The sequence below is a fragment of the Vicugna pacos genome, chromosome 8 (assembly GCF_048564905.1).
Source record: "Vicugna pacos chromosome 8, VicPac4, whole genome shotgun sequence".
Taxonomy (NCBI): Eukaryota; Metazoa; Chordata; class Mammalia; order Artiodactyla; family Camelidae; genus Vicugna; species Vicugna pacos.
In genome coordinates, this window is record NC_132994.1 from 44,586,078 (window position 1) to 44,606,327 (window position 20,250).

Sequence of the window (20,250 nt, forward strand, 5' to 3'; positions counted from 1 at the left end):
AGAGGAAATTTAAATAAGAGGGAATAAGGACTCTGCATAATAAGATAAAGCCTGGAGCAGCTATAGTGTCTTTTTTTCTTTTTCTTTTTTCTTCAGTTCTGGGTGTTTTTATTGCTTTATTCATTAATCTTTTAAAAAGAATTACCATTTTAAAAAATCAGGTATAATTGACACACAATAAAAACAACACAGATTTTAAGTGTTCAATTTGGTGAGTTTCAGCAATTGTAAACCCCCAGATTATCAAAACCCAAAACAAGATATAAAACATTTCCATCGCCCCGTAAAGTTGCCATGTGTCCGTGTGTCCCTTCCATTCAATAACCACCCACCCACTCCTCCTGCCATTACTGTTCTGGTTTCTATTACCACAATCATACCGTATTAATATTTTGTGTTATACCATCTTATAACCTTGAGGACAATCGCTGACTCACTGAGGAAGGCAAAGGCTAAAAATTAAAGAACTTCCTGAGGCACTGAATTATCCGATCTTTGAATAATCACCCTACTTCCGGAGCTTCTGCTGTATGAGATAAGAAGTGTTTCTTAATGCTCAAGTCACTCTTAATTGTCTCTTACGTATCTTACAGAAAAATATAGCACCGGATGCAGGGAAACTGCTTTAGGCCCCTTACGATCAGTAATTGGATTCTTGGCACTGATAAGAGTGCCAAGAGATGCAAGAGAGGCAAGCCAAAGTTTAAAGTTAAATAGGGTTTTTATTTGTCTTCTGTCTTTGAAGCCAAACTATATGGATACTTAATTTCTGAATGAGAACATACATAGGAAATTAAATTAGTCATTTTCTCTGCTTTCCTCTTAAAGAGTAAAGTACATGGTTTCACCATTATCTTTGACCATCAGTCTTACATACTCTTACTCTACTTTATCTTTCTCTTACTCTTTATCTTTCAGATTCTGAGAAACAGCAGCAAACACCTTTACAAGCATGGGCCCTGAGCTCAGAATGACAGCATTCAAGTTCAGCCCTCCTAAGGAATGCTGAACCACCCCATATTGGTGCCAGGGACAAAAGGAAAACTCAGTGATAATGCTTCTGTCTTTAAGATTTTGATATTTTGTTCATCGCAGAAGTTTGCACTCACTTTTAAATGTTAAAGATTGTATTAAAATATTATGTATAGTAATTACTGAGTATTTTGGAGCCTGTCATATTTGGCACCCAAGGTGAATGCTGTTATCTCTATATTCAGCCTTCTCATGTCCCAGTTTATAATGTGTCCAGTTGTGGCAGACAGTATCTTACAGTGTGACACAAAACCAAAGTACTCTATGCTTCATTTTGCTGGACTGCAAAATGACAATAAGAGTAATACTCCTTACATCACAAGGTCATCACCAGTATTACATGAGATACTACGTTCAGGTCACAAAGGACAGTGCCTGGTGATGAATAAATGTCAGTGTGGAGAAACAAGCAGGACTGCCTTTGAATCTTGAATGACCCTGAGGCTCTTCCCAGTTTGCTGGCCAGGACCAGTGGTTTCCCCTCCCCTCAGCGGCAAGCTCTGCTTATGATCTCACCTACTCTCCAAGCTGGAAATGACGCACAATGTGATTTCCAGTATCCGCTTGGATGTTTGGGATCTTAGTTCTGACTGTATGGTATCCATTCCCAACTATAAGTCTGCCCTCATGCATTCCTTAATAAGGAAAGAGCCACTCAGAGGTGACATCCCTAGACTGGTCCGACTGCCTCGATCTGAGCCACTCCACAGGACGGCGAGAGAACAAGGGTCCCAGGCATCTTCTGACCCTTCTGCCCACGGGTCTCTGCCTGTACTAGATGGTGCTTATTAAGCGTCACGGAACCACATTGTACATAAACTCCTTGGTGTAAAGTGCTAAAGCAGAGTAAAGGATATAGTAAATGTTAGCTAATTATTAATTCAACTTTCAGATTCATTTAACCCAAACGTATGGTACTGCTCCAGAAAAGTAGGCTGCTATAAATATTACCCTGTGATCACTTAGTCACTATGTCCTCACAGTCAATGTGGTCAGCGGCTGTGAAATACAAACACTGCTTTCATCAGGCCTCGTGAAACAACTAGTGTTTGCCCCTTACCCCTCAGAAAATACTCACACCTAAATATTTGGATCTACACTGAGCTAAGGATGCTTTTAAGTGTCGTAAGTGCTACCTAAGTTAGGAAAAACTCAACTGTATATATGTTGATGTGTGTATCTTGCACACAGTAGTACTCAGTATGGAGTTGATGAAAGATATATAGATTCTTCTTCCAAGATAATTATTTAGCACTTATGTTAAGTGTGATGTAATTAACCTAGGGTTGCCATTTATGGGTCTGCTATCTAGGTGTTTCTACTTCTGATACGCAAGGGATGCTGTTTCAAAATACATACTAGTGATTTTCCAGACTGAAGAATATTATTATTTTTTTAACATTTTTTATTGATTTATAATCATTTTACAATGTTGTGTCAAATTCCAGTGTTCAGCCCAATTTTTCAGTCATTCATGGACATATACACACTCATTGTCACATTTTTTTCTCTGTGATTTATCATAACATTTTGTGTATATTTCCCTGTGCTATACAGTGTAATCTTGTTTATCTATTCTACAATTTTGAAATCCCAGTCTATCCCTTCCCACCCTCTACCCCCCTGGTAAAGAATATTATTTTAAGTGACCATTTTCCTCCTTCTTGTTGCTGATAAGCATTTAAATACTTTTGTTTCTGTTGATGAAATTTTGATCAAGTTAAGAAGATTAGCAAACTATGCATCATTTAGTATGATCTGAGTCACATGACAATTCTTGCTTGAAGTACTTGTTTGAAATTACTTAGCCTTTGTTCGGGGCAAACAGAATTCCCTAGAATATTACCAGTGTCAGAGCTATAGATGTGTTTCCCCATCCTCATGCCACCCACCAGGATGGGAAGAAAGAACACACATGTAGGAAAGATAAGACAAAAAAAATAAAAGGATCTAAATGCTGTGTTAGAAAACAATGGTTGTCTCCACTGTGTTAGTAGGTGTCTTGTACTCAACAATGTAACTGAGAGATGCAAATTCTTATTAAACAGTTTAGACTTGAGATTTGGCATCACTTATAATAGTGAACTATTTCCTAAGGATAAAGGTCAAAAGGCTGATTTAGTTTCGTATATTTTTAACCAGGACACATTTGAAATAAAAAGCACTCACAGTGAATTTAATAGCACTCTGAGTCTTTGGGCCAGCATTGACAATACTAGGCACAGATATTAAAGAAATAACAAACACAGATAGGTGCTTTTACATCTACTATAAAGGTCAACGTCTTCATCAAAGTGATGTTTAAGACATCATACTGTAAAGTGTTTTAGGTCCAGGCTGAAGTAACTTCCAATTTCTCATATGTTAGACGACCTTGAACAAACCTGGCTGAACTCAGTGATGTCAGAACTGTCATCTTTAATTGCTCTCATCACAGTGGAGATTCTTTCAATCTCTTATAGTCTCTTACATGCCTTTTTTTCTCCCACGAATTTATTGCTTTCATATTCTTGATTTTATTTCAAATTGAAGGTAATGCCAATAGAAGTGAAATAGGAAGTTACACATCCAAGGAAGTTAAGAATTCAAGAAATGTTTGCTACAGCAACATTATTCCTCCATATTTAACTTCTAAGGTGTATTTACATCCTGCCAATAAAAGTTTGTAAAAGGCACACTAATTGGAATTACAAAATCTTCCCATGATTTTCTCTTGAAAAATTCATGGAAGATAGCTATATTTTTGTAAGATTTCTTCAGTTCAGTTCCAGAGACAACACCTAATACTTTGGTGTCTGATAAGCCAATTTTGTCATAACCAGAATGGTGATAAATTGTGGCCCCAAAATAGCTTTTCTAAATATAGCCTTTCCACCTAAGAAATATTTTGAGAGGCTCATTTTTAATATCCTCTTTTAAATCCACATAGAGTAGCCCTTTAAAATGATTTATAGTAAAGAGTTAATAGGAGTGGACCTGGCTAACTGATAGGGATTTGGGAGCAGCAAAGGTAAAAATAATATGAAAATGGAGTGGAGGCCAACGGAAATTAAGTGCAGCTGCTTTGCATTAAATACTTTTGTATGCAGTATATAATATTATTTCCAGGATTCTCACATAGACAAAAATATAGAACTTGAGCTCTGTTGCAATGTTTCTTTGGAACTGAATATGTAGATTAAAATGATTTTTTGTATTTGTTGAATTTACACTTTGTGATTTAGCAAGAAACATAAATATTAGGTCAGTTCATTTTAGACCTGGTAATTAAGTCATGAATAATTTGTGAGATGCTTCTATAGAGCACCTTTCAGATGTTTCTACAGAGAAAAGGATGATAAAACCTCATTTTGAAATATTTAAATGCCTTCTTTTACAAATGAGTGTGTATCATGATATTAGCCTGCTCAATGATAGATGCTGTAATTTAAAATATAAAAAGTTCTTTTAAAAGTTGTGTGTAATCACCTGCCCTGAATTACAAATATGATTTAACTTCAAAACCAATTGTCACTGAATATATTTTCCTTCAACTAGATTTTCAATGTAGACCATATACAAAAGTTGGAAATTCACTATAATCTGTTATCCTCATCCTCAATGAACAATCCTCAGAATATGGTGAAATAAAAAGTTGGATTCATGAAATTCCCATGGTACTTCTAATATTAACCAAACTATGAAAGATTTTTACTTATGCATGTAGGGTTGGGGCCTGAGGGCAGAATAAGAAGCACTTGGGAAGGAAAAATAAAGTAAAGTAAAAGTAAGGAGAGCTATGAAATCTGGAGCCTGTGAGGGATGGGAGAGCACATTGGAATGGTATGGGTCCCATGACCTCCAAATCTCCCTCCTCAAAGAGAGGAAGCCGTTGCCCTTCTCAAGGAGCTAAATATGCACCCAGGCCAGGAGTGGCAGAAGCCAAAGGAGGCCTGGCAGGAGCTGGCATTGCTGCAGGAACAGCTGCTGTCCCATGCCCCCAAGGTGAGCCAAGGGATCAGTGACAACAGGTGTGCCCACCTGCGCCTGGTTCCCTGCAACGATCTTTTTGGTCCTGCATGCCTCTGGCTTGCAAATGTCACACACAGTGATTCTGCTGGCTCACACAAACCCACAACTACACAGAGGAGGGAATTCTGGAAAACACAGTTCTATTTTAGCAGAGGGGATACAATACAGACCTACCACACCTAGCTCCAGTATTATCAGCATTTTACCAATCTTGTTTCTACTTCTCCTTTATCCACATTCATCTTTTCTTTTTCTCTAATTTGCTAAAAATCTGAAAGCAAATCATATAGACTTAAATTCTTAATCCCAGATCCGTAAGTACTTCAGTATGCATGTCTGTTCTATAATCACTGGTCTGATACTTTCTTGCCCAAAGCTCAAAAAATGTCCAAAGTTAGGACAGTTAGAATGGGATATTTTAAAGTTATTTGAAGGAATTATTATCTTTGGCTATACCAATAACTTGATATGGAATTAGGTTCATTTGCTTCAGTGTGTTTTCAATTTTTAGTGATGACTTTTATTTATTTAAAATGTTTTTAATTATAAAAAATTTACAAGTTCCCTAAGTCAAAACCCTTTAAGAGCACACATTTAGAAAAGTTCTGTTGCTATACTGTGCTCTTCTTTTGAAAGCTACCTAATTTTGTTAATTTTGGTTTATCTTTTCATTATTTCATACATTTACTTCATATACATATTTATATTTGAAGGAAAACATCTAAACATTTAAACATAGAAATAATAAAATAAGATTTACAATTTGTGGTGATCTGGCCTCAGAATGAGAAAGGAGGCAGAGGCAAGACTAGAAGTAAAGAAAAAAATATGTGGCTACCACAACAATTGAGGGGGAAACCAAGACAGGTGTTCTGGAGACAAGGCAGAGTACCGAACAGAATCAAGAGATGTTTACAAAGTCTAATGAGTCCTTTCTGATCACTAAATGTTCATGGGTAGTGGGGAACCAGTTAAAATAAGTTTGTAAGGAATCCTATGTTTCTGACTTAAGAAATTGGAAAATAAACTAGATTTGGAATTCAGGAGGCAGGCCTGGAAAGAAATAGAACCAGCTCCGTTACTCAGTTAGGAATTCTGAGTTTGATACTCCAACTGAACATCTCCGTGCAATTAGAAAAACTGGAGAGGGATTATGGTTAAAGCTGTGGACTGGGAAGTCATTATGTGTGAAGGTCAGTTATAAGCAAAATTCTGGGCAAGTAGGTCAATTAAGGGGAAAATAAAAATGCTGATGAGCTGATATTTTTTCACAATAAAAATAGCTTACTGAATCTCATGGTGGGAGGAATGCATTTTCTTAAAACTTATCTTGCACGCTTTAATTGTTTAGAAATGTGTCACTGCTCTTAGCCTTTAAATCTAACTATCTAGCCATTTTAGAGAAGGGTAATCTTGTTATTAGATTCAGAGCTATATATTAAAGATAAGCAGGCTAAATATGATGGCAGCTTACTCATCACTTGTATGGGCAACACAAAGTCATCGCAGCTGAAGCAATGAAATAAGGTGATATTGTCTAACAGGGGCAAGAAGCTAATGGTGCAAAAAAAGAGTTATGAAAGTCGTTAAGACAATAGGGTTTTAATAAGGAAGTGCCAGTCAACAATTCTAGTGCTGCAAGGTTTAATCAAGATGAAAATGTTAAATATGTGATTTGATCTTTTGTTCATTTGTTCAATTTTTCATTAAGAAGTTAAGCGTGTATTTGAGACATTTCAGCAGGATCACAGTGTCAGATCATCTCTTAGTTGAGGCACTTGGCTAGAGGGACAGAAACAGAAAGGCTTGTAGCTAAGCAGGGATATAGGGAGGTGAGGGAAGTTTGTTGGTTTTTCCAAGTTAGAAAACACATAAACACAGCTAGAAAGGAAGGAGGGAATAGAAGGGAGATTGTGAAGATACAGGAAAGAGATGCCATTTGAATCCAGCAACATTTAAATGTAGCAACATAAAAAACATGCTTCCTGAGGCTCTTTCCTCTCATACACACCCAGACACACACATTTCTTTAAGAGTAATAAGAAGCCCCTTTAGAGGGCAAGATCTTCCTGAAGCAATACTTGTACTTTCCATTGAAATTAATTATACATGGAAACCATTACACTGAGGTGGTTTTAACGCCTTAGTAGCCTTTGTAAGCAAACAAAATCTAAGCCTTTAAGTGTCTCAAGTTTAAGAAATCAAACCTACGGACAACCAGTCACTAAGAGCCAACTAAGCCTTTCCCATGTAAGGCAAACTGTTAGGGTGTAACCAATCAAATGATTTCCTTGCTTTGTTTCCACCTCTTCTCTGTAAAAGTCTTTCCCCGGCTCCTGCCAGTGGAGTGTTTCTAACCTCTTTTGGTTTGGTGCTGCCCAGTACAAATTAATTTTTGCTCATATTCTTAAAATTCTGAATATGCCTCAGTTTCTCATTTAACATTCCAGATAAACACATACTCCCAAACCACTGTCATTTTCCCTTTCCCTCCCTTCCTCTCTCCATTTCTCTCATCATCCTCTTCCTCTCTCTCCTCCCTCGGATCTCTGGATGCTACCCATATTACATGACAATTATCAGGCTTCTCCAGAGTGAACACAAAGCTCTTGACATACAGCAGACTCTAAAAGATAAAACCCATTTGAATTCCAACTTTGAAAAATGAAAATACTTGCAGATGTTAGCTATTTAGATGTGTTTAAACCAAAGAAAAACTAGGATCCTGATTTAAAAGCAGTTTCAGTGAGCTAGTTGTTTTATTGACTGCACAAGGAAATGACTATCACTTTTCTAATCTACATGTGAATAGTCACAGTGTAGCTCCAATCCTTGCCATGCAACATCTGAGGCATGGGCATTTTCCTTCTGATTTTTAACATTTTCTCAACTGAAAATTTCCCATACTCATCTTTATCTATTAACTAACGTCAGTATTTTAGAGATGTGTTCTTGTATGGAACCCTAATGAAATTGAACACAAGCATCTTTAGTTAAAATGGTCTGATTATTTCAATATTTAATTGTTTCAAGATATATCTCTAAGTTGTCCTTTGCTGTTTCTCAACTGTTACTTTTTGAGAACAGTCAAAATATAACAGTACTCCAGTTAGATGACTTACTTGGATCATTATGTTATAAACTTAGCAGGCCAGTGGAGAAGAGAGAGATTAATTTTGGGGTTAAATAATAATTAGCATATCCTGACTAATCATTTAATAACCATGCATTTCATAAACTCAAGATTTGGTTTTGGAAACTCTTGACTGTATTATATATTCTTTTTAGCTATTCTATTGCTCAGTGTTAGTGGAAGACGTAATTTTGAAGTTCTTTTCACCATATTAAAATGTAGCATGCAGGGCCATGAATTTTGTGCTTACTGTGTCATAAAAGAATAACAAACAATTTCAAAATGGCTAGAACATCCCTTCAATGGTAAAAAAAAGAGAATAATTTAATCATTGGATTTCTATTGTATAATTGGTAGAATCTATGTATATTTAAGTGGCATTTAAAATTGGATACCATGTAGTCAATTCATCTTTTTGAAACATTGAAATATGCTAAAGTCATGAAGAAAAAATTAAAATAATACTAACTACAATTTAATCTAACAATTACTATGTGCCATGCAAAATTACACGTATTTCATGTATATTAACATCCACTGCTCACAGAACCATATGAAGCAGACACTAGTGTTGCCTTCAGAGAGTGAAGCAGGCACAGAGGAGTAATTTTCCCAGGCTTGCACAGAAGTCAGAACTCTAACCCAGTACTCTAGCTCCCAGAGCCTGCGTTCAGCTACTTATTCTGGTCTCGAAGTCCATGTGTTCTTTTGTTGTTAGCGTCATATTTTTTTGCTTATTTGCTTGCTCTATGTGCTTAGCAAATAACTTCTGTTAAGATCATACAAACTGTATTTAACAATATGTGTCAGACAGTAAGTAGGTTAACAAGAATACTGAGATAAATAACACAGTCCTTACCTTTGGGATGCTTAAAATCCAATCAGGGTAACAGAGATTTAAAAAGTGAATCCTAACACTATCAAAATCATTGCAAACTATAAAGAAATACTATGTTCATTACTTAGCATTCAGAGTTTAAGATACATCACCACCTCTTCCTTTGTTTTTTTACTTATTTATTCATCCTTTCACTTCAACATTCATTCAAGTGTGATCACAGTGCTAAATAAACACTCCTAACTGCTGGGAAAATCAAGTGAAAAAAAATAGACACAGCCATTTTCCTTAGAAACTTCACAGATCAGTGGAGAACAGAGGGATTAAATCAATAACCATATCCAATTAGATGTACACAACGTGTAAGTCCTATGAGTAAAGAGTAAAGAATATAATGCGGAACTATGATAGAGTGACTTGCTTTACATTGAAAGTTCAGAAAGTTTCCTCTAAGGAACTGAATTTAAGCGCAGCACTAAAAGAGGTGTCATAGCTGGACCATCAGAAAGCGGGCTGCTAACATACAGTCTGGTTTTAATTGTATCCACCCAGACACATTCACAAATATAAAGTCCCATTTGCTAAGGTTTAAGTGAGTGGTAAAGAGCATTGGCATCGAACTTTGGGAATTTTTGACCTTGAAATCCACCACCAGCAAAAACCTGGGGCCAACATCGAACAGCCAACTTTTTATTTTGTAAAAAAAATGTCATTTAAAAACTATGACAGAGAGAATCCCTGTCAGTACCATCATTTCAAAGAGAATTTTGAGACCAAAACTGTAGGAACGATAGAACTAAAGACACCTCTTTAAAGTGAATACATTTTTGTTTTCCTCTTTTTTTTTTTTTTTTTTTTTTGGTTGGGGGAAGTAATTAGGTTTATTTATTTATTTATTTATTTATTTTTAAAGGAGGCACTAGGGATTGAACCCAGGACCTCGTACATGTTACTTCAGCTACACTCTCCCCTCAAAAGTGAGTACATTTTTCTTTACCTTTTTCCTCATTTCATGATGAATCAACAAACTTTGATCAAGATCTGGGAATCATTGGACTATAAAAACTTCTGCTTCCTTGAGGTATTTATAAGTAGACTGGAGTTGAGTAATGAAATGCATCCTTTAAACGTAGTGGCCAAGAGGACCAAATAGGTCTGGGACATTGAACAGAAAATGTGGGATTTGAGATAAGACTTGAATCAGCATAAGAAGCACACAAAATGTCAACTATTCTTGAAACCTCAGTACGCATGAAAACTGATAAAAGTCCAAAATGTTGCATTTAGCGTCTCAGTCTTCTAAGTCTCCTGAAATAGTAATAACATATTCATATATATGCAGTCACACAGACAGCTCTATAAACACACACACACACACACACACACACATATATAACTATCAAATGTTAAATTTATATTTTCTGATTGACTTTGGGTATTCCCTGAATCACTTTACTCCTCTAAACTCAGGGCCTGACAAACAGTGCACCTGCTTAACTGGGCTAAGTGCCAAGGGAAAAAAAATCAGGGAAATTAATTTTCAAGAGCAGTAGATAAATGGCACACCTCATTAGAAAATCTATTTAAAAGGCGCATCAGGAGATGTCTGCAAGACTTTCATAAGAAATTGATGCTTCCTACCATCATGTCCTTGCTGGCTCTCTTCTCAGATTACTGATCTTACTTCCTGATAATAAGATTCAAATTCAGGTTACATTTAATGAGTGCCTCCTATGTGCCAAGCAGGTTTGTTTTGCATAGATTATCTTTATTAATTCCTATAAAATTGTTTTGAAATAAGTATATTTTGTGAAATGCCTGCAAAAGTTACCAAATCTATTTTCAGACCCCCTGGGACAGCCATACAATGATTTTTCCTTCTTATGGATGAGGGTGCTAAACAGTTATGACCCTTGTTCTTAACATAAGAAAAGCTACAAATTACTACAGTTTGTACCTGTACATTCTGACCTAGAGGAAAATCGTTAACACCCACTAATGCCTAAGTTTGTAGCCATTTCTTTAGAAATTCTATTTGTTTGCATTTATTGTTTGGAGAGATAGTTGCCTCTTTGTAAATAAGGCAAAGAAGTTTGTAGGGAATGTCAACCAAAGACCACGAATTCTGATCCTGAAAGAGTCATTAAATTGTCAGGGCACCCCTCTGCTTTCTGGAAGTATTTCCTGGCTGACTGCGGAAGCTTGGGGGCAAGGCCGCTAGCAATCTTTGCGACCCCCTAAACTCAGTTACTAAGAAAGCAACAGTTCCTTCCCCTCGACCCCAGCTTGGATTTTCTGAAGACATTCATCTTCCAGGAGAAAACTAAGGCAAGGTGGATAATATCCGAGTAATCAGATGCCTTGGTTTGTGCCTGTTGTCCTGAGATAACTATTATTAGCTCTCCATTTCACTCTCACAAGTGTCCTGTTTTGGATGATAAATTATATAGTCACCCTATGGGGTGGCTCTGTGTGCTGTCAAATCGCTAAACTGGAACTACATTTCCCAGAATTCCCTTACATGTATGGTTCAGGTTAACAGTTGGGTACAAGAGAAATATGCACAAGCTTTGGAAGGCAAATAAAGAACAGCCATTGTTTATTCTCTGAAAGTTGGTGAAGGGCAGGTGCTGTCACCTCTCAGGCACATTCTCACAGATAGGCTGGCTGACCTTGACCTGTGACAGCAGCTGACAGCATCTCTGCCAGTTCCCACTCTATCTCCTCCTTCAGCATCTCCAAACCCTGGTCCCATGTGTTTGTGCTCCCGAGGTAGAAGGCACCCGCTTATCCTGCAAGCTCACCCACACCAATGTAATTTGAGGTGGTGAGAGTCAAATGAGGGTTCCAGTCTGTCCTCCATCACCTCTGTTCTGTTTCCATCTGCCCTTTTCAGTGATGCGGTTCAGGACATGCTACCTCAAAATATGGTACCTTGAATATTTTCAACTAAAGGAACTGGAGAAATAGCAGGTGCAAGAAGAACTTTCTGACCTTCCCTTGAAGCAGGTCAGGAGCCCTCCCTATGCCTGGAGGAAAGAAATGTTCTCATCTCCAAATGCCCAGAGGACTCTGAATGAACAGGATTTACTCTGTCCCCCAATTTACTACATTTAGCTCCGAACTTTTTTTTCATCCTGTCACATTTTTTCACCACTTCCCACTTTTCATAAAACCTAGCATTAAATAGTCAGGTTTAAGTGCTTCTTAAGGTCTTCATTTCCTTATGAGTGCTCCTGTGTCACATAAAACTTATACTAAATAAATCCAAATGCTTTTCTCACATTAATTTGTCTTTTGTTAGAGAGGCCCCAGCCAAGAATTTAGAAAGAAAGAGGAGAAAGATATTTTTTCTACTCTACACCAACTTCGACTGGGCTGACTGCTGACCCAGTGCCAGAGAAATGACAATAGCCTCACCTAGACCGCTTAATCAGCTCCCTTGGGCGGATAAGCCATATGAAATAAAGTCCCTGTCTTCCATCACTCATAGTCACTCTACTCTGATCAAACTCAGACAGATAGACCATAGTATTGTATGAATAGTGTTAAGACATTATACTTAGTAAGAAATTAAGGACAGGTGAAATAAAGGACAGATGAATACTAGAATTTCTTTCTTGAAAAAGTTCATATTTTTGAGCGAGATGGACAAGTAAACAGATACTTATAATATAATGTGTTAACTGCTGATAACACAAGTGCCCAGAAGGCACTAAGGGAATGAAGAATGGCACAGCGAATTTTTCTTAGGAAGTCTAGGCATGTTTCACAAAAAAAGGGATGAATTCACCCAAGAAAACTGAGGAATGCATCTCTTACTAGTGATATTAAAATTTATACAGTTCTGTTCTAAATACTTCAAATATATTCACTTACATAATTCTCTTAACAATCTTATTACAAAGGTAATATTATTATCCCTACTGTATAGATTATGAAACTGAAGCAAAGAGAGGCTGCGTGACTTTCCCGGTATCACAACAGCTAGAAAGTGGTAAGATCTGCATTTAATAGCATGGAAATCCAGCACCAGCGTTCATGTTCTTTACAGCTTTACTATACTTTATGCTATACTGGACGGAAGGGTGGGAGAAGGGCAGAATGAGCCGAGACAGGGAGGAATGAGAGTATATATTTTCCTAGGGAAAGAAAACAGGGAAGAGCAGGAGGGAGTGTGGCTGGAAAATGGGCTGCATGAGCTGAGTTCAAGATGAAAATAAAGAACAAAGCTGAGGATTTGAATTATGTGCCAAGGAATTTGTACTTGGCAAAAATAACCAATGAAATTTGTGTTTTTAAGAAGATACCCTGGGAGCACTGTTAAAGAGGAGAGACTGAATGAGAGAGACAAGAAGCAACTGCATTAGTCTCCTCAAAAGAGAATGAAGGTCTGAAGTGTAGTAATGGAGATCGTGGTAATAAAAGCAAATTTATGAGACATATTGTGGGTTGGCTGGCAGAGTATGGTAACTGATCAGGTGCCCAGCAGATTTAAAAGATGACTTGCAGGTTTCTCTTTGCAGGGAATGGATAGATGGTTAGGTCATTAATAAAAATAGAGAACTGGAGGAGAGGTCTTGACAAAGAAGATAGACTTGACAAGCACTTCTTGAAAGAAATGAAGTAGTAGTAACACAGAGGTTATGTTTTTCCCTATCAGACAAAATGCCAGTCATGTAAGCATTATCCATAGCACCTAATTCCAGTGGTCCAAGGTAGTTCTACTGTGGATTGTGTGTTTTACATTTAAGTAATCTAATCTGAAAGTCTAATTATAGGTAGCAGCTCATTTTATAAAATAATCAAGAACACATTCAACAGTAATTTCTGTAGTGCACTTATTAAATTATTAACTATACAAATATTAGATCTACTTGCAATTCTTAAAATATATTTACTGTAAATATCGAAGAAATATATTTTATGACCATATTTGGTTCTAAAATCTAAATGAATGAAATTCTAAAAAAGAAAAGAACAGATGAAATGTCAGAGTCAACACAGGCTCAAGGGAAATGAAATCCCCTAGAGTAATGCAATGAACTGCTTTTCACTTAAAGTTCGGGGTCATATTTTATATTATAGGCATTTCAATTGTGTATTAAGAGCCTGCATTACACAGTAAACCAAAACTGTTGCCTATTTAAAGCAGAGGTTTAAGGTTCTGGATAAATAGCCCTTTTGTTTTGAATGACATCATGGGACTTATCTCTACCTGCTAGATGATGCTCACTCCAGCCCAGCTAGCCAGCTAGCAACGGTACACAGGGCAGAGTCATCTCAATCGCATCTCCATGTCAATAAACCCAAATTATACAGTTTTATGACTCTGTGCTATTTATACTTGCATTTCTTTTAACACAGCCATTTCCTGGCACATGTAGTACATACTTGATGAGTAATTGTTGAAGGAGTAAAATGGCATAATGAGAATAGAGGATCCTTCAGGATAGAGGATGCAATTCACAGTATTTATCATTTCTGGGTCCTACTGATTCTGCTCCTACTGAAGAGAGAACAAGGGAATCGAGGGGTGGGTGTGCACTGCAACTATGGAGCACATTAAGAGGTTAATAAAATGTTTTTGCTTGTGATACAAAGTCATAAGTATAAACTCATTCGTCTATTAATTTAATAGTTATTGAGCACCTGACTGATTCTTTACTTCGAGGAACCCCCAGTCAGTAGAGCATGTCAGATGTGAAAATAGACAAATATAATTTTAAAAATACAAAAAGACCTTGAACAAAGAGATGAATGACATACTCAAAGATTAAATAGGCCATAATGAAAATCTAAATTTCCTCACTGATGTTACTCCTATTTTACTCAAAATCCATAAGAAAAACATGGCTACTTAAGATGTAGTATCTTATTACAATTCTTGGAAAATCTTTTTAACACCCCTTATTTTCAGGAATTCAAAATAGGATGTTTTAATGGAAGGGCAACAAGAATGGGAAGGAATTTTGGAGCCAGATGGTAGAGGGACTTAAAAATACTTTACACAACTTTCCATTTGTCCAGGAGTATTTTACTTGGTTTGGTTTGGTTTGATTTTATACTGCCAAATGTAAAACCTACAAATTATTCTTTATTAATGGTTGATAAAGTCCCTATTCCCAAACCAAGTATCCACCAAGCTTTGGAATCATTATCTTCATGAAACTATAACATTCAGCTTTTGTTCGTCTCTTCAAATAAGGAAATCGGTTGCAATTGAAGTCAACAAGGATGACAAGCAAAGAAGGGTGGGAAAGATGAAGGTGGAAGCTGGACTTCAGTAGTGACCCTCAAGCATGTTTGCAGGATGCTTTGCTTATTTGCAGGGCGAGAAACAAAGCCAGAACCAAGGGGAATATTGTTTCTTTTCATTTAAAATCAAATATCATGGATCTTACCTGACAAGTTTTTGTAATCCACTAAGTCAAACATAACAACAGCCACAGCCGACCATGTGATGATCAGAGCAATGACCAGAAGCCAGGCTGCTGGGGAGCTGAATGTCGTCACTATGTCTTCAGTGACTGTCCTCTTCAGCACTTTTCCAGGGGATTTGGGCACAGATCCATTTTTGCTGTCTATCACAGTTGTGGTAGTAGATGCATTTCCTAATCAAACATGGAGAAAGGAGAATTACAATTTAGAATTTCACATCAAACATTGATGACAAAAAAAGAAAAACACAAAACCCAGACTATATAAGTGTACGTAGCTTGTTGACAGCATTTTCTATAGCAGAATACACCTCTTCAGTGGCATATACCTCCCCACCCACTACCACATTTTCACTTCCTCAGTGTTTACCCTCCATCCTGATACCCACAGACCCTCGTAATCAGCATTCTTCCTCTCCCAAGTTCCATAAATACTGCCATCCAGGCCACAAACTTTGTCATCCCCTTCAATCATTTTTACATCTTCCTTACCACCTTCTATATCCACTACCATCAAGGGCAATGGCTTCTTTGGTCAAGTTGCTTTTTAGCACCTCTTTCTTTTATTTAGGCTCTTACGTCAGTTCTAAATGGAAGCAAAAATATCTCCTCTGGGAGAGAAACAAAATCAGTGATAAAATAATTCAAATGGATGAAATTCCTCTTGGATATCCTGGTTTAACAGCATAGTTGACCCTCTGTTGAGGCCATTCATTTTTATTTGTAAAAGGGGCCCAGAAGATCAAAGAGATTAATGTTGGAAAAATCTCATTATACCCAGAAACTTTTTTATTTCTGCTTTCAAAAGTCTGTATATTCATGAGTGAAAACTCAAAAAAATATTTTAAATGAGCAAAATAAATAGATAATTGTTTGTTTTTCTTAATTGAACTACAGTTGATTTACAATACATACTTATTTGTAATCTCACCACCCCAAAACAACTGTGGACATATTGTTATATTTATACCTACTTTTCTGGACATGCAATATAAATATATAAATATGTTTTATTTGTTTCTGACAAGTCATGATCACATTGTCCGTTCTGTCTTTTTACTAGGCAATATATAATAAACTTTTTTTTGCCATACGTATTCCATAAAATACCACTTAAGTGGCTGCATGACAAGTCATTCCGTGGCTATGCATAATTTAGGCAAACAGCTTTCTACCCTGGGACATGGCAGAAGGTTTCTCAGCACACATTAATGATTTTTTCCATTAGGAGAATTTCCTAAATATAGAATTTCTGGGACAAATAATATAATCAGTTCTGGATCTTTTGAGAATATATGTATATATTTGTCTGCATGTTTCTTTTGGAGGGTATGTAATTAGGTTTATTTATTTAATTGATTAATTAATTTTTTTAATGGAGCTACTGGGGATTGAACCCAGGACCTCGTGCACGATAAGCATGTGCTCTACCACTAAACTATATCCTCCCTCTCCATGTATTTGTTTGAAAATTAGTCTATTTTTAAAAATTGTCTATGCCAGCATTCTCTTTCCTTATCCTTGACAATCCTGGGTATTGCCAGTGTTCAAAATATGTGCGGTCACATAGGAGGAAAATTCTACTTCATTTGCAATTCTTTGATTACCAGAGATCAGCTTTTTTGTGTTCATTTTTCATGTATATTTCTTATCCTGTGAAATTTTTCATTCATTTTTCTGTAAACCTCTTTTTCGTGGTTCATAAAATTGTGTACACATATGCATATATGCATAATCTATATGTATGTATCTTATATATGTATATGTGTATGTACATATATACATGAGTTTACATGTGTATATACTCACATATATGCATGCGTGTTTATGAATAAGCACACACATACAGAATAGCACCACTTTATCTGACCTTATGCTGCAATATTTTCCTTTAACTGTGTATTTTTTCTTGTTATGGTATTTTTATGTACAAAGTGAACTTTTAAAATGTTTGTAGCTCTTTCATTTTTCTCCTGTAAAGTTGCTGCCTTTGTATGGCTAGAAAGCACCCCTCAGTGGAGAGCAGGCATATATGATTATATCGACAACCCTTGGCCCATAGAAAGTTCTCTCTAGAGGAAACTCAGAGGTCATCTGAAGCAAATACATCATGTTACAATTAAGAACAACTGAAGACCAACCAGAAATTATACAGATGTGTAGCAAATAACTGAATACTAAAGAGAAAAAAATATCCCTAACAATTCAAATATTTTTGCCAAAATCATGGCTTAACAACATATTTCATGTTTTTTAAATATGAGCTACATTGTCTATAATAATTAAAGAATCATATATCAAGATAGAAATTTTTGATTAATCACATTCTAACATACATATGTAAATATTTTCAATTTTACTATCTACTTCTAAATTATATTTCCAAATTAAAAAAAAAAGACTCCAAATTTTCAAACTTCTTTTGACACTTTTTACAAAAAAATTTCACATAAATGAAAAGGCTAATTGTAGTTATTCTTAGAATAATCCTCATAATAGTCATCATAACCATCAACATTACTTTTACCCCACTTCCACAGCTGGGACTACAACCCTATCATCATTATAAGGAAAGGCTTAGAAACAAAGTTTGAGGGAGTGACTTCTCAATAAATGCAGGCATTTGTTTCCACTTAATAAGCATATACATTAGGCTAAGACATTTGCAGGGAACCAAAAAAGGATGCTGTGACTCCCTCAATGTCTTTCCTAGTCAATTAATTTATTTCTTGTAATACAGGAAAAGAGGGACATACTGTAGTTTACTCATATTAATGGAGGCTGGTTTGCCCCATTAACAAAATTGAGAGATGATCTGTAACAAATAAACTTATTTTGTTGTAGTACAAGTGTTATCAGTGTAACTGAATTTTGTAACATAGAAAAATAAAGGTTGAACCTTCAAACAGATGTATACACAGGGTACTTAGTGTAGAAACCCAGTTTATAAGTCAATTTTGAGTTGTTGGCAGAAGGAATAAAAATAATACATGCAAAATTAAGTACTCTAGTTAATAAAGTTTCACTCTTTTTGTTTCTTTTCCCATAAAATGGTATTTTCCTCCTCTGTTAAAAATAAAATAAATAACATAAAATAAATAGACTGATTAGGGAAAATAAAATCAAATTCATTCACATGTACATATTAGTAAGTACTAATAATAACCAAACACCCTAGTACAACTGTGTTTTAGACGACAATGGCAAAAATCTCGGCACATACTTTTAAGAGTAAAAAACTGACGAGGAACATCACAGGTAAAATTATTTAATTAAGATTTTAAAACAACTTTAGCTAGAATTTGACAATGAATCTCTTTTCTTTTCTGAAAAACTATGTACATACATATCCCAAGTTCATGAACTCAATTTAGTTAAATTGATACCAAGACGGAAAAATTCCTTTAAAAAACATTTCACAGATTGTACTTGAGATAGTGCTCAAAGAAGGAAAAATTAGAAAGAACTCATGTTGTATCCTCTCGTTGATTCTGGTGCCAAATTCCCATCACTTCTAATGGCAGTTTTGAACATGGATGAGAGATAGGAATGCTTTGAAATGCGATTTAAGACCCAAGTGGGGCTACAAGTGAATCAAATCTTTGGAATTATGATTTGCAGGAGAGTCAGTGAATTGTAAGTGTTTAGGAGAGGCCCAAGTGAAAGCTGATACATTGCTAATCTCCAGTTCTTAACCTCTGGAAGGCTTCCTACTACGGCTCTATAGAGAACTCGGGAAAAATTGCTTTTGCTCTTCAGATTCACTTCGGTGAACTGTGTGTTAGAGAGCATCTCTGCAGACAGTATCATACACACCTGCTTGGTATCTTGAAACTGAATGAATAAACTTACTGAGATTTGATACAAAATGAATTGAATCATAGTCACATTTTTAAAAAATAGAAAAGATTTAAAGGCACAAGAATGTCATTTTTTTCCTTTTTATCAGAAAAATAAGACACTATATAGATTCAGAAAGTTACACAAGTTCAGAATTACAATATGCCTCAGTTTTTTAAAGAACTGATATGAATATAAATTCCAAAATTTATTTCACCTTACAGTCCTGCCAGAACAATTATGGTACAATAGTTTAAATAGATGAAAATGATAAAGTTAAAACTGAATGATTTAAAAAATTGTTTCTATCTTTTCATCTTCACATCCTTGAAAGTCACTCTTAAGAATTAATCAAGACTCAAAGATGATGAAAATATATTCTGAGTATCTAACTGCAAAAACATAAGCAATTTGAAAGTAATCTGAAGGTTATCCTGCTTAAGGAAAATGATGTGTTGCCTTTGTTATGGAAACACACTAAGTTGTACATTTCAAATTCCAGTGAAATTTACTTGCAGAAGCCACACGCAGCCAAGAGGAATAAAATTGAGGGAAAATACATTGCGTTCTGTGACAGCTGGTTAAGATAAATGCAAAGAACAGAGTGTGTAATCTGAGATTATTTAATGTTTGAGAAGCACTTTGAAGATGACAAGAGCTAGTTATTGATATGGCGGAAAAAATGAGAGGTAAATATTACTGAGCAATTTGACATGGGTGATGCTTCTTGAAAGTTGGCATCTCAGAATTGGAGCAGAGCAGCAAGGATATGTGACAGTATTTTCCATGCCTACCTTTTAATTCCTTTCCTTTTGATTTCACACAAATTATTTTCATTGCCAGATAGCCAGAATCAGCTTCAAAAGAAGTGGAATCTGGCTGAAAGGCCAAGTGACTGGCTTATAAAGTAAAATTAGAGGCTGCTCATGCAGTGGTTCTAAAGACTAGCTTCCCAT

The 20,250-nt window shown here is 36.0% G+C and overlaps 1 protein-coding gene and 1 non-coding gene across 2 annotated transcripts in view; both read right to left on the minus strand.

Moving 5' to 3' along the window:
• Positions 1–20,250, minus strand: part of TRDN (triadin) — a gene marked incomplete at its 5' end in the record, with an annotated part of 362,619 nt that overhangs the window by 242,098 nt on the left and 100,271 nt on the right. The window contains one exon of the mRNA XM_072965935.1: positions 15,419–15,628. Coding sequence (XP_072822036.1) covers positions 15,419–15,628 — 210 coding nt within the window. The remainder of the gene's footprint in view (positions 1–15,418; positions 15,629–20,250) is intronic.
• Positions 16,831–16,900, minus strand: TRNAD-AUC (transfer RNA aspartic acid (anticodon AUC)). The gene has a single exon. It is a non-coding gene; the product is annotated as a tRNA-Asp (tRNA).